The 20,206-nt window shown below is 52.5% G+C and overlaps 1 protein-coding gene across 8 annotated transcripts in view; it reads right to left on the reverse strand.

Annotated features, from left to right (window-relative positions):
* SNX29 (sorting nexin 29) overlaps positions 1–20,206 on the reverse strand; it is a 473,360-nt gene that overhangs the window by 128,444 nt on the left and 324,710 nt on the right. For all 8 annotated transcript variants that reach the window (XM_008257737.5, XM_051847819.3, XM_089321668.1 and 5 more), the window contains one exon: positions 13,356–13,472. In XM_008257737.5, the coding sequence (XP_008255959.2) occupies positions 13,356–13,472 (117 nt within the window). The remainder of the gene's footprint in view (positions 1–13,355; positions 13,473–20,206) is intronic.

A 20,206-nucleotide genomic window follows, 5' to 3' on the forward strand; every position in this document is an offset into this window, starting at 1 on the left:
GCTTTACCTGCTATGCCACAGCGCCAGCCCCACATTTGTGTTTTCTATCCTACAAGGGTACTTGAAAAAGTTTAGGGAAAATGAAATTAAAATACAAAATTTTATTTTAGTACAAGAAAAAATTCAAAATCCATGTATAGAAAGAGCCTGCAGAAAATTCATGGAGAATGCATATTATGAAAAATAAGCATGGATTTCAACGTTTATGCATCAAAATAAACTTCTATTTCAATTCTATTGTCCACAAACTTTTGGAAGCACCCTCATATACAAATTGTGCATTATTTAAATTCTCCCAGGATCTATTTTTATATTTCTTATGAAATTTAGAAAAATGTTTTAAAGTATGTCTTTTAGAAGACAACAGGCAGGAAAGCAAATTATACATGCTATAGGGCAGGACTTGGGAGAGAGAGAACAGATAGCAAGAAGACAGAGGCAGGTCCGGCACATGTCTTTTTTTCTTTTTTTAATGGCTACTTATTTGTTTTCATCTACTTCAAAGTCAAAGACAGAAAGAGAGAGAGAGAGCAAGAGCGAGAGTGAGAGAGTGAGAGAGAGAGAGAGAGATTTTCCATCTGCTGGGTCATACCCTAAATGCCTCCAACAGCTAGGGGTGGGCCAAGGGTGCCAAGAGCCAGGAACTCCATCCAGGTCTCTCATGTGGGTGGCAAGGTCTAAACACTTGCACTATCACGTGCTGCTTCCCACATGCATTGGCAGGAAACTGGATAGGAAGCAAAGGAGCTGGGACCCAAACCATACAACTCCAATACAGGATACGGAAATCCCAAGTTGGGGGCTTAACCCACCGCACCACAACGTGCACCCCCCACCAGAATATTTTTAAAAGAACACTTAAAAAAACATTTGAGTGTCAAAGCAGGGACAACACTTGGCTGTGAGCTTTGCTCTACTGGAACAGGGTGACCATTCCCCCGAGGGGCGTGCATATACCTGCTAACCAAGGCTGCGACAGAAACAAAGGAGGTCCACTTTCCCAGGAAAAAACACAAAACCTAAGCACGTATGAGGGTTCTCTGACTTGACCAAAAGCCTTGGCTAAGTCAAATTGCAAACTCCCGGCTGGCAACACTCGCTTTGGTGTGGAGAAGCCCTCGGGTGTGGAGGATCTGGGAGAACATCAGAAATTGTCAACAAGAGCGGCAGGTCTGCAGGGGTCACGGGCAAGATGGCCATGGGTCAGGAACACTGAGGGTGGGTCACACCACGACACCACCCACCCCTCAAAGGGAGGTCATTTCCTAAAGAACAGGTCAAAGGGAGCCACTGGTTTAGCCTTTTGCTCCTTATCCCCATGCAGTCACATAACCTGCTGGTCTCCCAGAAAAGAGACAGTAACATACCTGGGTGCAGTCTGCTCTGGATCCCACAGAGCAGTTGGCCAAGGGACCAAGCCCCAAGAAAAACATACAGCAAAAGCAGCCTTTGTGGGCCTGGCACTGTGGCACAGGAGCTAAGCCACTTCAAGCAATGCCGGCATCCCATATGAGTACCGGGTTGAGTCCCAGCTATTTCCCTTTTGATCCAGCTCCCTGCTCATGCACCTGGGAAACAGCAGAGGATGGCTCAAGTGCTTGGGGCCCTGCCACCCACACTGGAGACTGGGATGCAGTTCCAGGACCCTGGCTTCGGCATGGCCCAGCCCAAGCTGTTGCAGCCATTTAGGGAGCACACCAGGGGATGGAAGACCTGTGTGTGTGTGTGTGTGTGTGTGTGTGTCTTTCTCTATTCTGCCTTCAAATAAATAAGTAGTAAATAAATCTTATTTTAGCACTGTTGTTCACTAGAATATCATACAGCTTCACTCCAAAGGAACGCAGACACCCCGAGGACAAGCTTCTCAAGATGCCCTCTCAGTGGACACTGCTCTCAGTGGACACTGCTCCCTTCCCGGACGAGCAAACCTGAGTGGACAATGGTCCAGGACAGAAGGAAGAATACACTGGCCTTGGTTTTTCAAGAAAGAGTAACTTTTTTTAATACGAAAAATCTTTAAAAAGAAATGATGTAGAAAGTTGCATGCTACTGGTAGAGAAGGTATGATTAGTCAGAAGACAGCTCTATTAGCATGGAGACAGCAGTGTATGGAATGCAGGGCTAAGTATGCCTAATACACTTCGTTACAGGGTTCTGCAAGTGTAATCATGCAGTTATTAGGTATCCTTGGAAATACGGTGCTGTGTTAATCTCGCAGAAACAGAATAAATTAGGATTTAGTATGAATAGTCTTGGTTGGTCAGATCCACAGGGCATAGTGAACATGGAATTAGGAGGCTGGGAGAATCCATATTTCGATGATGACAAAAATGAAATGGACAAGGACATATGGACAGGGCCATAGTCCAAATGTGTGGAAGAGAGGACCTGGCCCAGACCAGCCTCTGCAGGAATCCTAGGTCACAGGAATCCTCTTCCATGTTCCTGGCATCATGCTAAGAGACCTACATGGTCTATGGCCACACCACCCTGAAAGCGCCCCATGTCATCTGATTTCGAAAGCTAAGCAGGGTTGGGCCTGGTGAGTCCTTGCAGGGGAGAGACCTAAAGGCCAACACATGCACGCTGCTGAGGCAGAGCAAGCCAGCATCTTGAGATTGCTACCGGGGTGAGAGGGTAGGGAAGACGGGAAGCAGATTCCACAGAGAACAAAGAGTGGGAGCAGAGTGCACTGGTCAAGAAGGGGCGGCAAGCTTTGCTGGCCCCAGTAATGAGCGTGTGCCATGAACTCGGGTTTCGATTTAGTCCCACTCTGTCACCTGGGTCAGACATACCCCAAAGAACACAGAGAAAGCTCATTTCAGGAGACATCAGGTGGGGATACAAGGCGCACCCAGGGCCTGTGGGCCCCCCATAGCATCCGGGCTGCTGCCACCTGTTGTCTCTCCCACTGCTAGGACTGAGGACAGCACACCCAAGCCAGGCACTCACAAGCCTGCACTGGAAAAGAGAACAGGTAGCAGGGTTGGGTCACAAACTCCCTCAACATCACAGCGTGTCCCTCTCTCTCCCAGCCAGTGGGGGGAAAGAGTTATGTGTTATCTGGCCTGGCCTTCTGTGTCCACACCAAACCACACTGAAGTCCAACTAGAGAGATGTGAGTCATCCGAAATGTCTAGTAGTCATTGCCCTCCTCGAGGGGAGAGGCAGTGCCTTCCATGTCTGCCGAGTCTCTGCAGCACGCCCCACACCTGACACAACTACCGGCAGGCGGCACTAACCCGTGCAGACAAACTCTGCCCTCAAGGCACAGCTGAAGTCAGGAGGTAGCACAGGTGTGTACATCTTCATTGTTCTGGACCCACTGCTTCCTGCTGGCACCAACGCGGCCCTGGCTTTGAAGTGAAGCTTGCACGTGCTAAACTTCCAATAGACACAAAACCCCTGACAGGCAAGCCTGGGCAGCCAGGCTCCGCCCACTCCAATCCTACCCTCTGGCCCCTTGGAGCTCCCCGGTGGAAACCAACTATCCACAGTGACGAGCAAGCCAGGCACAAGCCAGGAACGGGCGTGCAACACGGTGCCCGTGAGAAAAGGCAGAGCTGGGCTCACAGTGACGCCCCCAGGACCAGGAGGCACCAGCAGCGACCCAAGCCAAGGAGCAGGCGATCGCGTGGGTGTTTGGCCCTCAGCAGGAAAGCGCAGCCAGGCCGAGACAGGGCCTTTCATCCTCGGGCCCTGAGGGCCTCCAAGTGGGCTCTGCGAGCATCTTTCCCGATGGTTTTATGTCACAAACCAGTATTTCTGAGTTAAGCCTCTATGTGAGATGTATTTTTAGCAGCCTTTATTAAACAGCACTTTTCAAAATAATCTCCTTCAAGACGGGGGATGATTAAAACACGGATGCAGAAGCACGGAATCACAAAGCCTCTTATAATTCAGAGGATGCCGTTCAGAGCTGCGGTGGGACCACGGGCAATTTGGTGCCTGATCATGAGACGCTCAGCAGGTACCACCCAGGTGAAAAACAGTTCTAACTAAGCTCCTGTACTTAAATAGCATCAGCCCGCAACAAGATCACTCCCGCAGGAAGGGTTTCTCAAGACACCGCAAAGGTCCTGGGAAGCATTTTATTTTAAAGTGGACCTTTAGATGAAACGAGGTGCAGGGCCGGCGCTGTGGCGCAGCGGGTTAAAGCCACCGCCTGCAGTGCTGGCATCCCACATGGGCGCAGGTTTGAGTCCCAGATGCTCCACTTCTGATCCAGCTCTATGCTATGGCCTGGGAAAGCAGTAGAAAATGGTTCAATTCCTTGGGCGCCTGCACCTGCAAGGGAGACCTGGAAGAAGCTCCTGGCTCCTGGCTTCAGACTGGTGCAGCTCCAGCCATTGCAGCCATCTGGGGAGTGAACCAGCAGACGGAAGACCTCTCTCTCACTTGCTTGTTCTCTCTCTAACTCTGCCTTTCAAATAAATAAATAAACCTTAAAAAAAAAAGGTGCATTTGCTCCATGCATACATTTCTTCTTATTATTTTTTTATTTTCGACAGGCAGAGTGGACAGTGAGAGAGAGAGAAACAGAGAGAAAGGTCTTCCTTTTCCATTGGTTCACCCTCCAATGGCCACTGCGGCCTGCGTGCTGCAGCCGGCATACCGCGCTGATCCAAAGCCAGGAGCCAGGTGCTTCCTCCTGGTCTCCCATGCAGGTACAGGGCCCAAGCACTTGGGCCATCCTCCACTGCACTCCCAGGCCACAGCAGAGAGCTGGCCTGGAAGAGGGGCAACCGGGACAGAATCCGGCGCTCCAACCAGGACTAGAACCCAGTGTGCCAGCGCCACAACGTGGAGGATTAGCCTAGTGAGCCGCGGCGCCGGCCTCCATGATACATTTTCAATGACTCGTCTTTTTCTCCCCAACCAGCTCAGTCATTTCAACAGCGGAGGGAACATGTCCTGGGGAGACACCAGGCGGTCTCCCTCTGTCACCTTTCTGGAAACCCGAGTGTTAGCATAGACACCACAGGTACACAGGTGAATTTCCACATGGCAGGCTCCATGTGAGCGACTTTGCATGCCAGGCTCCGAGAACAGGGATAGCAAGTCTGTGCCCCAGCGAAGCTCTCTCTTGGTCCTTAGGGGAGCAAAGTCAAAAAACTTAAAAAAGGCAATGCAGAGAGACAAAGGCTGCCACACAAAGGGTCACATAAACCAACACGAGGAGCCAGCCCGCTGCACGGGGCAGAGCAGGCACAGGGTGGAGCCTGCAAAGGTGCTCACAGAGGTGGAGTCCAGCGTGACCCACTCACGGGGACCCCACGCCCAGCACCAAAGTTGTGGCTGATGAAGGAGACACGGAAGGATGTGCAGTTTCTCAGGGCAGCTGGGACAGGCGGCAACTGGCACCCGTGCATGCAGCCATGTCATGTTTAGTGAACTGCGGACAGCAGGTAGGGGATCGGAGAGCAGACAGGGGGACAGCTGCAAACAAAGGGATTCAGACCTGGAGGAGACACAGACAGGGGACCAGAGAGGAAACAAAGAGACCCCACATACAAGAAGGACAAAGAAGTACAGAGCAGAGCAACAAGGAGACAGGGCAGACAGTCAGTAAAGAGACAGAGATGCACCTGCAGACAAAGAAACCAGAGAGGGAATGGGAATGCCAGGGAAGACCCGAAACAAGGCTTCTCTGTAAGAGCCAAGGTCAGGGTGGCTCAGGCTTCCCAGGACACCCAGCGCTGGTCAGGCCCAGACCCCACCAGACTCGGCAGCAGGTGAGAGGCCAGCGGGACTGGGATGGCAGCCCACAGCCACGTCACATCCCTTCCTCTCCCTGGGCTCCAGCACTTGTGACGCCAGGGCAGGCTCACGAGACACATCAGGTACTGAGAGCAAACGGCAAGTGAGTGCAGTGGGAACAAACAAGACTTGTGACCTTGCCCTAGCCCTCCAAATGGATTCCTGGGAAACCAGTTTCGCGAGCACCTTCTTAGTAAAGACGTTCCCTGGGGAACTAATTCTGGGCCTGCTCCTGTGTCCACCGCTGCCTCGTGGAGAAGCAGGGGACGCCCCTGTGTGGGAAGGAAGACCATGGCGCCATCTGTAAGGCAATGACTTTCAAGCGTATTCCACACAGTTCCCCACCATCACCACCTGCCTTATATGCACCCACTACACAGACCCCTCTGAGTCCCTGTCCTGCCTCTGGAACACAGTCTTGCCCAGGTCCAAGATGCCAGAGAGTCCGCCGGGCCTCAGGCAGAAGTGATGAGCATGCCCAAAGCTCTGTGGGAAGGGAGGAGAGGCGAGGCCGGAACACAGCACCGGTGCAGGGAGCGGTGGGCACGGCTAGAGGCTCAGTGCTGTACCACCACGCCCGGTGTTGCTGGAAAGGACAAACACAGCAAGCAGCGTTGGGGCAGGGAGTGAGCATCCTGGGTGTGCATGCAGGGGTCACCATGAAGCTGCGTGGCCTCAGGAGAGTCGCACGTGTCTGCACCTCCGTTTGATCACTGCAAGCCGTCCCCAGTAAGCTCAATAGCCAAGGTTGTTCAGAAGGTGAGAGGATAAGAACGCACACCAGACACCAAGCACACAGCAAAGGGCTGCCAAGGGGTGGCCCGCTCGCCAAACAGGCAGGGGGAGAGCATTGTGGGGAGGGACAGAGGCTTTGCTCCAGGGCTGGGATCCCACAGCCCTCAGGCCACCCCGAGTCAAGCCAGCCTCTGTGTTTAAGCGGAGGGCATCAGAAATGGGATGGGGACAGACACCAACCGAGGGCCCTGAGAAAGAGGAGCCCATGGTCCTTTATGCACACTGAGCCAGGGCTTGCTCCCCCACGGGATCCGCCTGCCCCTCTCCCTGCGCTGTGACTTTAATTGGCCTCGGCATCGTGCAGGCTGGCAAGTTCTATTTCCTGTCCCCGGTGATTATTCCAAATAGAGTCTGTTTCCCCCGAGTGCAATCAGATTCTGCTAAAAGGTACAAACCGTGGCATTCATTCACATCTTATACCAGAGGAGGAAAGTAATAAGACAAGAGTCCTAAAAATACTTAAATTCAAGAAGAAAAAAAAATGAATTCAATCCTTAATTCCCAAGTCCCTCTCCTTAAAATAAGTGACTTAGCTCAAAAGTACAAAACATTATAAAAAGACACCACGGAGAGGAGCCTGTCCCTGCTCCTGGCTTCCTTCTTGTCATGTGGTCTACGCAGTCCTTGCCGCTGTGCGAAGACGGATTCACTGCCCGGCGGGTGCTCACTTAGTGCCGAGGACATGCCAGGCACGGCGTGGGGCACAGCAGGCAGAGATGAAAACAGGATGCCCCCCACTGCCTGGAAGGGGAGCCCTGTTTGCCTGGCAGGACCCCATGGAACCTCCCAATGCAGCCGGCTCCAGGCATCCTCCTACCTGACAGAAGAGGAAACACGCGTTTCCAGAGACCAGACAATCCCGATCCTCAAGTCACTGCGTCCCCTGCGGCTGGGAGGACACCTAAGGCAGCGTCCCCAGAGAGCCCCGGCCAACCAGAGGGAGGAGGGGCCACTGTGACAGTGAAGAGCAGAGAGTTTAGGGGAGAAGCCGATCCGTAACCTGCCTTTCTCCCTCCGCCCCGGCAGTCTCGCTCAGGGTGGACGACTACAGCGGGCCTGAGGCCATAACAAGGTCAAGGGTGTCTCCTCCGGGGCCTCAGAGCCTGCCTCTGGGAAAGAGCGACATGACAGCTGCCTCTGTGTGCACAGCTGTGGCTGCCCTGACACAAGAGCTCGGCGGGGAGGAGAGAAGAGGGCTGTGCAAGTGACACGGAGCCAAGAGAAAGCTGGACGCCACCAGCGACATCACCCATGCACGCCATGAGCCCTACCCCGTGGGCACTGAGAGTCACGGGCACAGGGAGGACAGGAATGTGCCCTCATGCAGTGAGGGGAGACGCATGCAGGTGAGTGACAAACAGATGTAAAGTTGCATCAAGACAGCGTGGGAGGGACACACACAAGCGTCACACTCAAAACTTGACCTTGACAGGATGCAGGGGGAGTTCCTGGGCCCAGAGCAGCTTCCAGGCCGAGGGAACAATAGGAGCGAAGGCCCTGAGTGAGAGGAGGGCAAGGGCAGGAGGACAGCAGGGCCTGGCCCTCTGCATCCCTGCCGACACTCGCACAGGACAGCGAAATCCCTCTTGGGCAGCATCACATATTGCTGGGACTCGCTGAATTGCTAGGGCCTGCGATGCTGGTCCTCACAGAGGGTTTGTCTACAGCAGGTGAGGAGGTGGGAGGAGGCAGTACCCCCTGCCCACGAGACCCAAAATCCTGCAAAGCAAGATCCAGGGGTCTTCACACACCCCAGCTGGGCCCTGGGACTTCCACACATGCACCTGATCTAAATGCAGGATTCACAGGGATGTTATTCCAGCACTGTCTTAAAAACAGGAGAGGAGAACAACACAGGGGCCTGGGTGAATGGGTCATGGGACTGCCAGTTCAAGGGACACAAAGCAGTTCTCACACCTACGTGTGACGTCAGATAAAAAGATCCCTAAAGTATATCATTACATGGGGGAGTAACATACTGCACAGTGAACTCGGCAGGCTACCAGTTTTTAAAACACGTGGCCACGTGCAAGCAGCTTACTCAGACATTGCTCCCTTCTAGGGAAAAGACGCAAGACTGGTAAAAGTCACTGCCTTGGGAATGACATCAGGGGCTGGAGGGCGGAGGTGTGCTTTTCACTGAATACCCCTTTTAACTGCATGGGATAACGTTTGTGAAGAGTTCCAAAAATCTGACAAATTTTCAACTGTTAAAAAAATGAATAAAGAGAATCCAAGGGTAGGCGTTTGGCCTGGCGGTGATGCCAGCTTAAGACGCCCACATCCCGCGTGCGTGTGCCTAGGCTCGGTGCCTGGCCCTGGCTCCCGACTTGAGCTTCCTGGTGATGCGGACCCTGAGAGGGCATGGTGATGACCCAAGTAACTGTCACCCCCGTGGGCTGAGTCCCCAACGCCCAGCTTCCGCCTCAGCCCAGTCCCAGTTGTCATGGACATCTGGGGAGTAAAGCAGCAGAAGAGAGCTTTCTCTCTCTGTCTACCTGACTTTCTCTGTCTCTCAAACAAGGCTTTTATATTTTTTTATTTGACAGGTAGAGTTATAGACAGAGAGAGACAGAGAGAAAGGTCTTCCTTTTTGCTTTGGTTCACCCCCCAAGTGGCTGCTATGGCCAGAACTGTGCTGATCCAAAGCCAGGAGCCAGGTGCTTCTTCCTGGTCTCCCATGCAGGTGCAGGGGCCCAAACACTTGGGCCATCCTCCACTGCCCTCCCGGGCCACAACAGAGAGCTGGACTGGAAGAGGAGCAACCAGGACTAGAATGCGGTGCCCACATGGGATGCCGGCGCTGCAGGCAGAGGATTAACCAAGTGAGCCATAGCACTGGCCCCGCAAAGCTTTGTTTTAAATCCAATCTTTTAAGTCAGCCCCACATCCGCCCCTTCTTGCTGGGGGACCTTGGGCAGGCTGCTTCATTTCTGTGCCTCAGTTTCCTCCTCTGCAGAATGGGGACATAACAGTGATTACTGTTAGCATGAATGAGGGCTAAATGAAGTATTCATGCTCAAAACTTCATCAGGGGCAGGCATGTGGCACAGCCACCTGGGATGCCTGCATTCCCAGCTGCAGTGTGTGCCTCGAGTCCCAGCTACTCTGCCTCTTGATCCAGCGTCCTGTTGATGTTCACCCTGGGAGGTGGCAGATTATGGCTGAAGTACTGGGGCCCCTGCTACCCATGTAGGAGACCTGGATGGAGCTATAGGTTCCTGGCCTTGGCCTGACCCAGCCTGAGCTGTTGCAGGTATTTGGGGAGTGAGCTGGCATATGGGCGATCGATCGATCAATCTCTTTCTCTCTCTCAATCTGCCTTTCAAAAAAAAATGAAAACGAATTTTAAAGCATTTCAAGTTATGGAGTCAGCTTTCTGGCAGGTAACAGTTACTCAGTACATATTAGCTGGGACTCTCGGCAGCTGTCACTCTGTACTGCTAGACGCCTGTCTTACTACTCACAGTGAGAACGACGTGCTTCAGGGCTCTCTGAAAAGGCCCCCCCAGAGACACCCTTTCAGGACACCCAGGGTCCAAACTGAGCCTGTGCTAGGGAATGGGGCCACTGTGCGCTCTTTCATGCCTGCTATGTTCCTCTCCAGCAAGGTCAGCCATAGCGGAGGCTTGGCCCTTGGAGCTGGGGGTTGGGGGAGGGCGGGGAGAGACTTGCCTGCCCCCTAGACCCGGCCCACTCACACAGGCAGACAGAGGTCAGCACCGGGACCTCTCCATCCCCACAACCCCACTGTGTCTTGTCAGCTCCAGGGCTATAGATGTGTCAAAGGGAGCAGCCAGGGTAAACACGGCCCAAGTTTGGAATGCAGGACTCGCGTGGGAAGGCCACGGCCAAGGGACCCTGCGACCTTGCTATGAGGACAGTGAGTAACAACGAGACCTCTCCTACACCTTCTCCCTGCAATTCTCCAGAGGGGTACAGCATGGAGAAAGGAAATGGACCCCATAATTACATCTGAGTTGAAACCTGGCTCCACTACTACACACTCGCCGAGCGTGGGGCCTCTGCGAGCCTCAGTGAGCCTACAAAATGGAGACACCTTTCCCCCAAAGGGCTCTTAGTGCACTTCCCAAGTGTGCTCCCAACGGAGGGAAGCGCCCAGCTTCCTAATTAACGAAATCCACGAGACAGGTGCAGAGTCCTGGGCCCGGCAGGAACAAGAGAAACAGAATCGGGGACTGCACCACAAGGGTTCCTACACAGGAGATTACCAACAGGGGCCAGCGTGCCCAGGGCCCGGTGGACACTGGCTCCCCCAGCAGCACCTTCCCCGACAGATGCTGTGGAGCCTCCAAACAGAAGTGCACGTGGCTACCCCGGGACAGTCAGAGCCAAAACCAAGCCGGAAACGCATCAAGGCTCTGGACAACGACTGGTTTGAGACAGAGGAACGGGACAAATATCACTGCACAGCTGCACTCAGCACAGTCCTCAGTGGGAAAGCCTACGGTTCACAAAGCCGTGTCTCTCCAAAAACAGCAATAAAAAAGGCCAGGGGAGAGCATGAGCAAGCAGGAACAGAATCCACGGCTGGCCGGGGCTTCAGAGACGAGCACCCACCTGGACACGCTGCGTGGACTCCATTACGATCCTGAGTAGGGCGAACACACTGAACACACGATGAGCTCACCGTGGAATTCCGAACACGGACTGTACACGTGATGATGTTAAGAGATCACTGAATTTTTCAGAGCGGTATTGTGACCTTTAGCAATAAATACTGCAACATTCATTTGTGAATGAAAAGAATACGATCCTGGCCGGCGCCGCGGCTCACTAGGCTAATCCTCCGCCTTGCGGCGCCGGCACACCGGGTTCTAGTCCCGGTCGGGGCGCCGGATTCTGTCCCGGTTGCCCCTCTTCCAGGCCAGCCCTCTGCTGTGGCCAGGGAGTGCAGTGGAGGATGGCCCAGGTGCTTGGGCCCTGCACCCCATGGGAGACCAGGAAAAGTACCTGGCTCCTGGCTCCTGCCATCGGATCAGCGCGGTGCGCCGGCCGCAGCGCGCCGGCCGCGGCGGCCATTGGAGGGTGAACCAACGGCAAAGGAAGACCTTTCTCTCTGTCTCTCTCTCTCACTGTCCACTCTGCCTGTCAAAAAAAAAAAAAAAAAAAAAAGAAAAGAAAAGAATACGATCCTAATAATGTGAGCCAGGAGGGGACTAAGCATAGCATGAATGAAGCAAGAATGACCCTGGTGTGAAAATGATGGAGGCCGAGTGCTGTGTCCATGGAGTTTCGTGATACGATTCTCTCTGCTTTGTTTGAAATTTTCCACTTTTACTAAAAGTGAGTGATTAAACTACAGACCAGGGGTAATATGCACAAGCAACCGAAACAGATGTACAAAGAACTGCTACAAAGCAGAAAGAAAAATAAACACGACCTAACAGAAGAACAAAGGGTCTGCTTCTCTCGTGGTGAGCAAAATGCATGGGGAGCTCATGTCCACAGCCACAGGGGGAGTGGGAGCGGGAGCTCATGCCCACGCCATACCGTACTTACTGCGCCAATCAGAAGCTAAGTGGGACCAGGCCTGGTTAGTGCTTGGATAGGAGGATGGGGAGCTAATGCTCAATGGGGACAGAGATTCAGGTGAGAAAGATGAACAAGTCCTGGAGATGGATGGTGGTGATGGCTGCACAGTGAATGTACTTAATGCCTCTACACTATGTGCTTTAAATGGTCAAAATGGTTAAGTTTTGTGTCATGTGCCTTTCACCGTAATTTTAAAAACATAAAGAAAAAGAAACATAAGAGACATATCAACCAATTAAATGTGTGCAATTCAGGTGGATCCTTAACACACACACAAAAGAGACAACTGGAAATTTGAACAATGACTGAGAGTTGATGTTACAGAGAGTAATGTCAGGGATGATAATGGTATCATCTTTATGTGTTCTTATTTTTAGAGATATATAATGTCAATGGGTGAAAAAAAAGCTCAATGTTTGATTCATATAATACAGAGGAAGGGAGCAAGTATAGGTAACTTGAAACAAGATCAGACATTATTGATAACAGTTGAACTTGACAATGGCCACAAGAGTGCATATATATTCATCTGTCTACCTTTAGGTACTAAGTATTTTACATAATAAAAGTTTTCAAATGAAGAAGTTCCTATATGTGTGTGCAAAAAGACATGTGTGAAATGCTCACAGCATCATAGCTGGCAACAGCCAAGTGACAGAGACAACCTCAGCTTCTAAGAACATACACTTACAGAAGGCATTAGAGGTATCACGGAACTTCATTCCACAGAGAGTAAAAGAGCCAACAAAGTGAGTGAACCAGACGCCTAGTTCTCAGCCAGGAGTGACCTTTGCTCCCCGGGGGACACACGGCTATGTCTAGAGACTTCTTCAGCTGTCACAAGTGGAGGAAAGCCAGTGGCTTCTCAAGTAGAAACCAAGGCTGCTGATGAGCACCCCGCAACGCCTACGACAGCCCTCGCCACAGAGAATCACATGACCCAAAATGCAACAGTGCCAAAGAGGACTGTGTGGGGCACCTCCCCAAGCACATTGTCTCCTTAGAGACAAACACACAAAAACGAGCAGAAAAAAGACACACACAAGTAAGACCACCAAGTAAGTAAAAATGGTCATGGTCACTGTAGATACTGGGTACACGGATATGGGTATTGGGTACACGGATGCTCGTTCTTTCCATGTCTGAGCTTTGGTATATGCCCGACACTACCAACAATGGACAGACTGAACAGCGAGGTCATGGGCAGCATCCAAGGCCAAGAGCAGCCAGGCAAGAGTACTCACCGGCCCCCGGAGATCGATGAGTTCCTGCCTCATCTGGGACACCAGGGCTTCCTTGGCCACCAGGGCCCTGTGCAGGCGCTCGTTGAACTCGATCAGCTCGCCGTGCATCTCCGCCACCTGCAACACAACAAGCACCAGGCCGTGAGGTTCACAGGCAGACCCAGGCCCAGGACCCGCCATCTTCTCTCTGCACCTGTTTCCATGCCTCGTGACAGCTGGAAGGAGGCTTAGCTTAGGTGGCGAAGGCTGCAGCCTCTGACACTGCTTACCTGTGAGCCATGCAGATCCACCTAGAGGCTGAGCAAGCTTTGACTTGCTGGATTTTAATACTCGAGAGTCAATGACTCCCTGGTTCATGGTCACACTGTGACAGAATCATATCATCTTGGGACTCCAGACTTTCATTCTAAATTAAAGAACAATTGTCTAGCAAAGGCTTTCTGTCTAGTCTGCACTATAGCTGTCAAGAATGTCCCGGCAAATGGCACGCTGAGAATAACTCTAACCATTTGTGTCCATGACAGCCTTGTTTCTGAACACCAAGAAGCACAACCCGAGCCTTAGTCATGGTGCTGACGGTGATGGTGCTAGACCACACTGCAGAGGTAGAACTACTTCTGAGTCACTGTTGACGCTCTGGCAGGCTAAGTCCTCCTAACTTTATCACCCTGGTTAGTTCTAGGCAGGTGTTATTATCCTCATCTTACAGAAAGCATTCTCGGGGTCAGACATGAAACAAAGGACACATCCCAGCCTTGGGTTTCAGCTGTGACCCCATCACTCCACTGTGCCCAAGGATAATCCATCTGGGCCTGCTGTATGCTGCTCAGGTTTTCCAAATTGAATTATTCAACACGCTTGGCTGACTTCACACAATTAAAAACAGAAGTGGCTATAAAGTGGTTTGTGATCACTACACACATGACTCAGCTACAATTTGCAAGGACACATTAAAAAATAAGTGGAAAAAGCGTATTATGGAAAAATTATGCACAGATCTTAACACCTTTGGCACTAAATATTTATTTTGAAAGGCAGAGTAAGAGAGAAGGAGAGAGAAGGAGAGAGAGAGAGAGAGAGAGAGAGAGAGAAAGAGAAAGAGAAAGAGAAAGAGAAAGAGAAAGAGAAAGAGAAAGAGAAAGAGAAAGAGAGTGAGATCTCTTTTCCATCCATTGGTTCATCCTCCAAATGGCCACAACAGCTGGAAGTAGGCCAGGCTGAAGCCAGGAGCCAGGAACTCCACCGAGGTCTTCCATGTGGTGCAGGGGCCCAAGCACTTGGACCACCATCCATTGCCTTTCCAGGCACATTAGCAAGGAGCAGCAGGGACTCAACCCAGCACTCAGATATGAGATGTCAGCACTGCAAAAGGTGGCTTGCCCATTGCATTACAACGCCAGCCCTTAACCTTATCTTTTTTTTTTTTTTAATTTATTTGAAAGTCAGAGTTACACAGAGAGAGGAGAGGGAGAGAGAGAGAGAGAGAGAGAGAAGAGAGGTTTTCCATCTGATGGTTCACTGCCCAACTGGCTGCAATGGCTGGAGCTGCACCAATCCAAAGCCAGGAGCCAAGAGCTTCTTTTGGGTCTCTCAAGTGGGTGCAGGGGCCCAAGGACTTGGGTCATCTTCTACTGCTTTCCCAGGCCACAGCAGAGAGCTGGATTGGAAGTGGAGCAGCCAGGTCTTAAACTGGCACCCATATGGGATGCCGGCGCTTCCAGCCAGAGCATTAACCCGCTGCACCACAGCACCGGCCCCACCTTATCTTTTAATTTCATTTCTCACGACCCTTTTCAAGCACCCTTGTACTTGAACATTTTAGAAAAATGCTCTCCCCAAGACCCTGAATGAAGAATCCACAAGCACCTTCAAGAGAAGTCCCCGAAGTGTAAGGCAAGCAGACCCTCAGCAGGCCCTGCCCCTCTGCCCCTCCCAAAGGACTTGACCTAAGCACTGCCCAACCCTGTTGGCCTGCAAGAACAACTCCACGTGCGATATACAAGCCACTGCAGGGGTACGGAGGGGATACACGGGGGAGGACCCTCCTCTGGGGGAGAGAAGGAGAGCCCTCCTTTTGCACTGTGGTGACTTTATAAAGGCAAAGGCCACAGTAGGAAACACACCAAGATCTTGCCATTAGTCAGGGCTGTGTTTTCTCCCCATTCTTTCTACATTTCCTTATGTAAGCTTCCTAGAAATGCATATTCTTTATCAGTGAGAAAAGTCATTTAGACTCTCTAAAAGAACTGCAATTCATCTGAAACAGAAAAGAGCCATTGTGCACTCAACAAGAAATGTCTCGGGCTCCTCACTCTCATCTCCAGGCTCCCATTAACTTGCTCTATGATTCCCACTCAAAGGTACTCCCTCTGGCCCCGAGGTGCCCGCGTCTTTCAAACAGGTATGAAGTACTAAGCGAAAACGGCACAAAAGATATTGCAAGAACCATGCAATTAACAAAGGGAGAATATGCCACTGAGCCTTTTTATCAGCTTTTTCCTTTGTGTAGACCCACAATTAATATTCCCCTGTTGCCTTACTCCTTTTGTGTAAGAGGAGTTTAAGCTGATCTTCTTTTGGCCAGTAACAAGCCAGTATAGCATCGTTAATAAATGCTTGCGTGGTTCTTCCACATGGAGACCACAGAAACCATCCTTGAGCTGGCTCGGGGCTGGGACGCGCTCACCACGCAGGAGGCAGGGAGCGCACAGCTGGAGCCACTGCCAGCTCCCTGCTGATGGGCCACATGAAGCCACAGTCAATCCAAAGCAAGGGGGTGGGGGTGGGGGTGGGGGTTGCGATTTGGTTTGGGTTTGGCTTTGTTTTGCAGTGGGAACCAGAGTGCTACAATTTTCTATAAATGCATAAAACACTGCAACATCCCAGCTTCAGGGAGTGTTTATTATGGGATGTCAAAACCCTGGTTCTCCGCTGCAGCCACAAGAGTGATTTGACCACGTCAGACCGAGCTTGCATTTCCCAGGGAATCAAAAACAGACAGACAGAAACCCACTGGAATGAGGAGACAAAAACTTTCCAGCAACCAGTCACACTGTGCCATTCAGTGCTTCTGAGCTGAGGCCTGCAGCTCCGAGTTTTCCTATTACATGTCCCTGCAACCAGCCACTGTCAGGCCTGCATCTTACATGTGCCATGTGAGCTCACGCGTCCTCCAACCACGTCTTCCAACAGCCTCAGGCCACTCATCTACAAAATGGGACTGTAAAGCCCACCTCACCAGTCCAGCGTGCAGACTATGCCACTCACCAGGCATGGCATAGAGTGACATGCCCAGTGAGGAAGCCAGTTTTACGTGAGAACTGATTGTGCCAAGAGATGCGGGGAAGATGGACCCGAGGTGGGTCTCGGAGAGTACAAAGGGCCATGGGGTGCCGCACCGAGGCTCTCAGACAGCTCTGCCAGAAGACCCCCACCCCCAAGGCGAGAACATCACAGAACTGCTAACAGCAAGGGCACAGGGTGGGTGCCGAGGGTAAGGGTGGGCAGCAGGTCCAGCACTTCACATCCCACAGCAGGCAGCCAGGCAAATCACGACAGAGAGGCCTGGAGAGAGGACAAGGTGTCCCACAAGGTCCTCCAAGGGACGACACTCAGGGCTCACTCTCCCAGGGGGCCTCGGCACATGCCAGGCAGACCCCCAGGCACATACACGGCCAACATTCCCCACCAGGCTCCCGCAGTGCCGAGGGCCAGAGTCGCTGCTGCTTTCTGCTCTCAACTGTTCTTGTCCATGAAAACCAACCCAAGGGCAGTGAAGGAGGAAGTGCCGTACATTAATGACAGTGACAGATCCAAAGCAAGACCCTGCCCAGGGCTGACAGCTCCAGGTCCAGCCCAAGGAAGGCCAGAGGATGAGAATGGAACCTGGATTCTCCGAGAGGCCAAGGAGAAACCCGGCGAGTGGAAGACACAGCCCCTCGCTAGTCTTGGCTTATCAGGTATTTAAGTGCAATGGCTTCTAAGTCACGTTCGGGGTTTTATCTTTGAGAAGGAGAGAAGAAGACAGAAAGACACAAGAAGTGTAAGTAACAAGGTGGTTCGGAACATCTACCAAATTATTGAAGACGCTCGCCCCTGTGTCGGCAAACCACTGCTGAGCAGTTCTCTTGCTTCTGCACTAGCAGTAGGGCTCAAAGCATGGGGTTAGCCCCAGATGGCCGGAACACACCTCAGTGTCCATCCCAACCGGCCTGGAAAACCATCTGGGGATTCCACTACACTCTCCTTCGGCAGACAGAACTAATCAATCACTGCACGCCTTCTTCTAGAGGAAACCCAGGCAGCCATAACCAATGCAGTCACTGTGCCAGCTTACAGGATGACCTGTTGGGCAGCCCCGGTCTGAGGATGGGGGAGGAATCACCAAGAAGGTGACAGCTGAGCTGTACCAAGATGACATCCCTGGGGTGTCAGAGACTGAACTCCTTCCAGCTGGTGGACCGGAAACATGAGCTCCAAAAATAAAGATGGAGGGCTCCTCTACCTGTGAAAATCCCAGGAGTTAACACAATTACCTGCCAAACAAACCGCGGAAAGACTACACTCTTTGTTGAAAGGCTCTAGCATGTCCTCTCATACCAGGATGCTCCCTGCCGGTCACATTCCAGTAAGCCACCTTCCACGCACCTTTGGCTAACTAAGATGGCAGATGTTTTCAATCAATGTGATAGACACCGCACCACCACCACCACCAAATTCCAACAGCAACTCAGGCTCTTTGGGCCACACACCCAGACTCTCCAAGAGTGCTCACTTGGACGCCTCCAAACCTACGAGTGACAAAAGGCTTTCTTGGCCCTGTGTACACGGCTGCAGGGAGAGGTGTGGGAACGACTTTCTGTGATTTCTGCACTGCACCTACCTAATGAAGAATGAGCCAAGCCAGAGCCATCCTCGCCTTGGCACACTTCCGAGTATCAACGGTAGGGCGGGCCTCTGGTGCGGCAGCTCGGGGAATCCCTGCACCCCCGCAGGGTGAGCACCCCCCCCACCCCCGCAGGATGAGCACCTTCCCCACCCCCACAGATGAGCACCCCCACCCCCGCAGGTGAGCACCCCCACCCCCGCAGGTGAGCACCCCCACCCCCACAGGGTGAGCACCTCCATCCCCACCCCACAGGTGAGCACCTTCCCCACCCCCACAGGGTGAGCACTGCCTTCCCCACCCCCACAGGTGAGCACCCCCACCCCCACCCCCACAGGGTTAGCACCACCTTCCCCACCCCCACAGGTGAGCACCACCATCCCCACCCCCACAGGTGAGCACCACCTTCCCCACCCCCGCAGGTGAGCACCCCCACCCCCACAGGTGAGCACCACCTTCCCCACCCCCGCAGGTGAGCACGGCCCTCCTCATGTGGGACATCAGGGCCAGACAGCCTGAGTTCTAAGCTCCAGTGCCGGGTCAGGGGTGGCAGGGGTTGGATCCATGGCCCCACTGTGTGCTCTCTGCACCCCGTCTTGGGGTGGTGGAAGAGAAGCTTGTTCACGGCAGAGGGGAGCTGCACGACACGGGTCAGCGGCTCCCAGCCCAAGCTGGGCCTCACTCCCTGGAAGGCTTTTGCAAACCACAGATGCCAGGTTTCGCCCCCAGAAATTCTACTTCAATGGACTGCAGGGGAGAAATCCTTGATGAAGGTCCAGTGATGACCACAGTCCTGGGAACCGGGAACCCCTGGCAAAGCCAAGCAGGAAGCATTTCCCAGCCTGAGCACTCACGGAGGGGCCTCTCCCCGCGGCAGAAACACGGTCCCGGCTCATCACCCACACCACGGGGACACCTCTCCACGTGCACCTGGATGACTGTGGAGTCTGGCTGAGAAGACAAAGCCACAGCCCCAGGAGTAGTTCACAGCCCTGCCTGCCTACAGCAGTAACTGGCACGGGTGACGTCATCACTCTTGGTAACAGCGTGACAAGCTAGTCCACACCGATGCCCGAGGTGGCTACGAGCCGGTGCTGGGCTGTGAACCACTGGCCACCAGTCTGAGACGAGAGAAGACAAGACAGGAAGCAAGGAGCGAGACAGGCCAAAAGCAACTTCCCGTTGCTATGTGACTCGACAACTTCCAATGTTTTGGGGCTTTTGGGTTTTTTTTCTTTTTGGAATTTGGGGTTTTTTGTATTTTGCACAAGTATCCACCTGTGAATTTTTCTTCACAGTTTGAGAAGCCCTTGTCTAGAACACACGTGCTGTATTTAAAGCAATGTCTTGCATGAATAATCATGGAAGACAACGATCAGCAATAGTAAGGAACGAGGAAAGCCCGAATGTGGCCACCACGGGCAACATCTGCTATGAGAGGTGGGAAACAAAACAAAAACCAAGCAGAACCCAGACCACACACATCTGTCTCCTTCTAGCGGGAGCTGCACTGTCTTCTCCGAGGGTGGCCGATTCAGCCTGGAAAACTAAGAAAATGAGGATGCTAACTGCAATAATGGCCACACCCACCTAGGGACAGGGTCACAAGAAGACCTCCAAAGTGACAGCTGGATCTCTCTCTCGGCCTGGCCCTGGTGGGACTTTCACACTGTTACCCACACGCACCCATTCACCAGAGTGGCAAGGTGAGGTCTGGAATTAGAGGCCACAGAGCTCACAAGTGACAGTGACACCTGAACCCCAGTCCTGTGACACTGAAGCCCACGCACTTTCCAGAATGTGGCCCTTGAGGTGACCAAGAACCCAGGAAGACACACACATGAGGTATTCAAAAAATGCGCATTATGAAAAATTATGCATGGATTTCAAAGAATTTTTACATCAAAATTACCTTATCTCTACTTTCATTTTCCAGAAACCCTTTGAAGTGCCCTCCTACTGTGCC

Source organism: Oryctolagus cuniculus, chromosome 19, assembly GCF_051225735.1.
Source record: "Oryctolagus cuniculus isolate XC-2025 breed Fujian yellow rabbit chromosome 19, ASM5122573v1, whole genome shotgun sequence".
NCBI lineage: Eukaryota > Metazoa > Chordata > Mammalia > Lagomorpha > Leporidae > Oryctolagus > Oryctolagus cuniculus.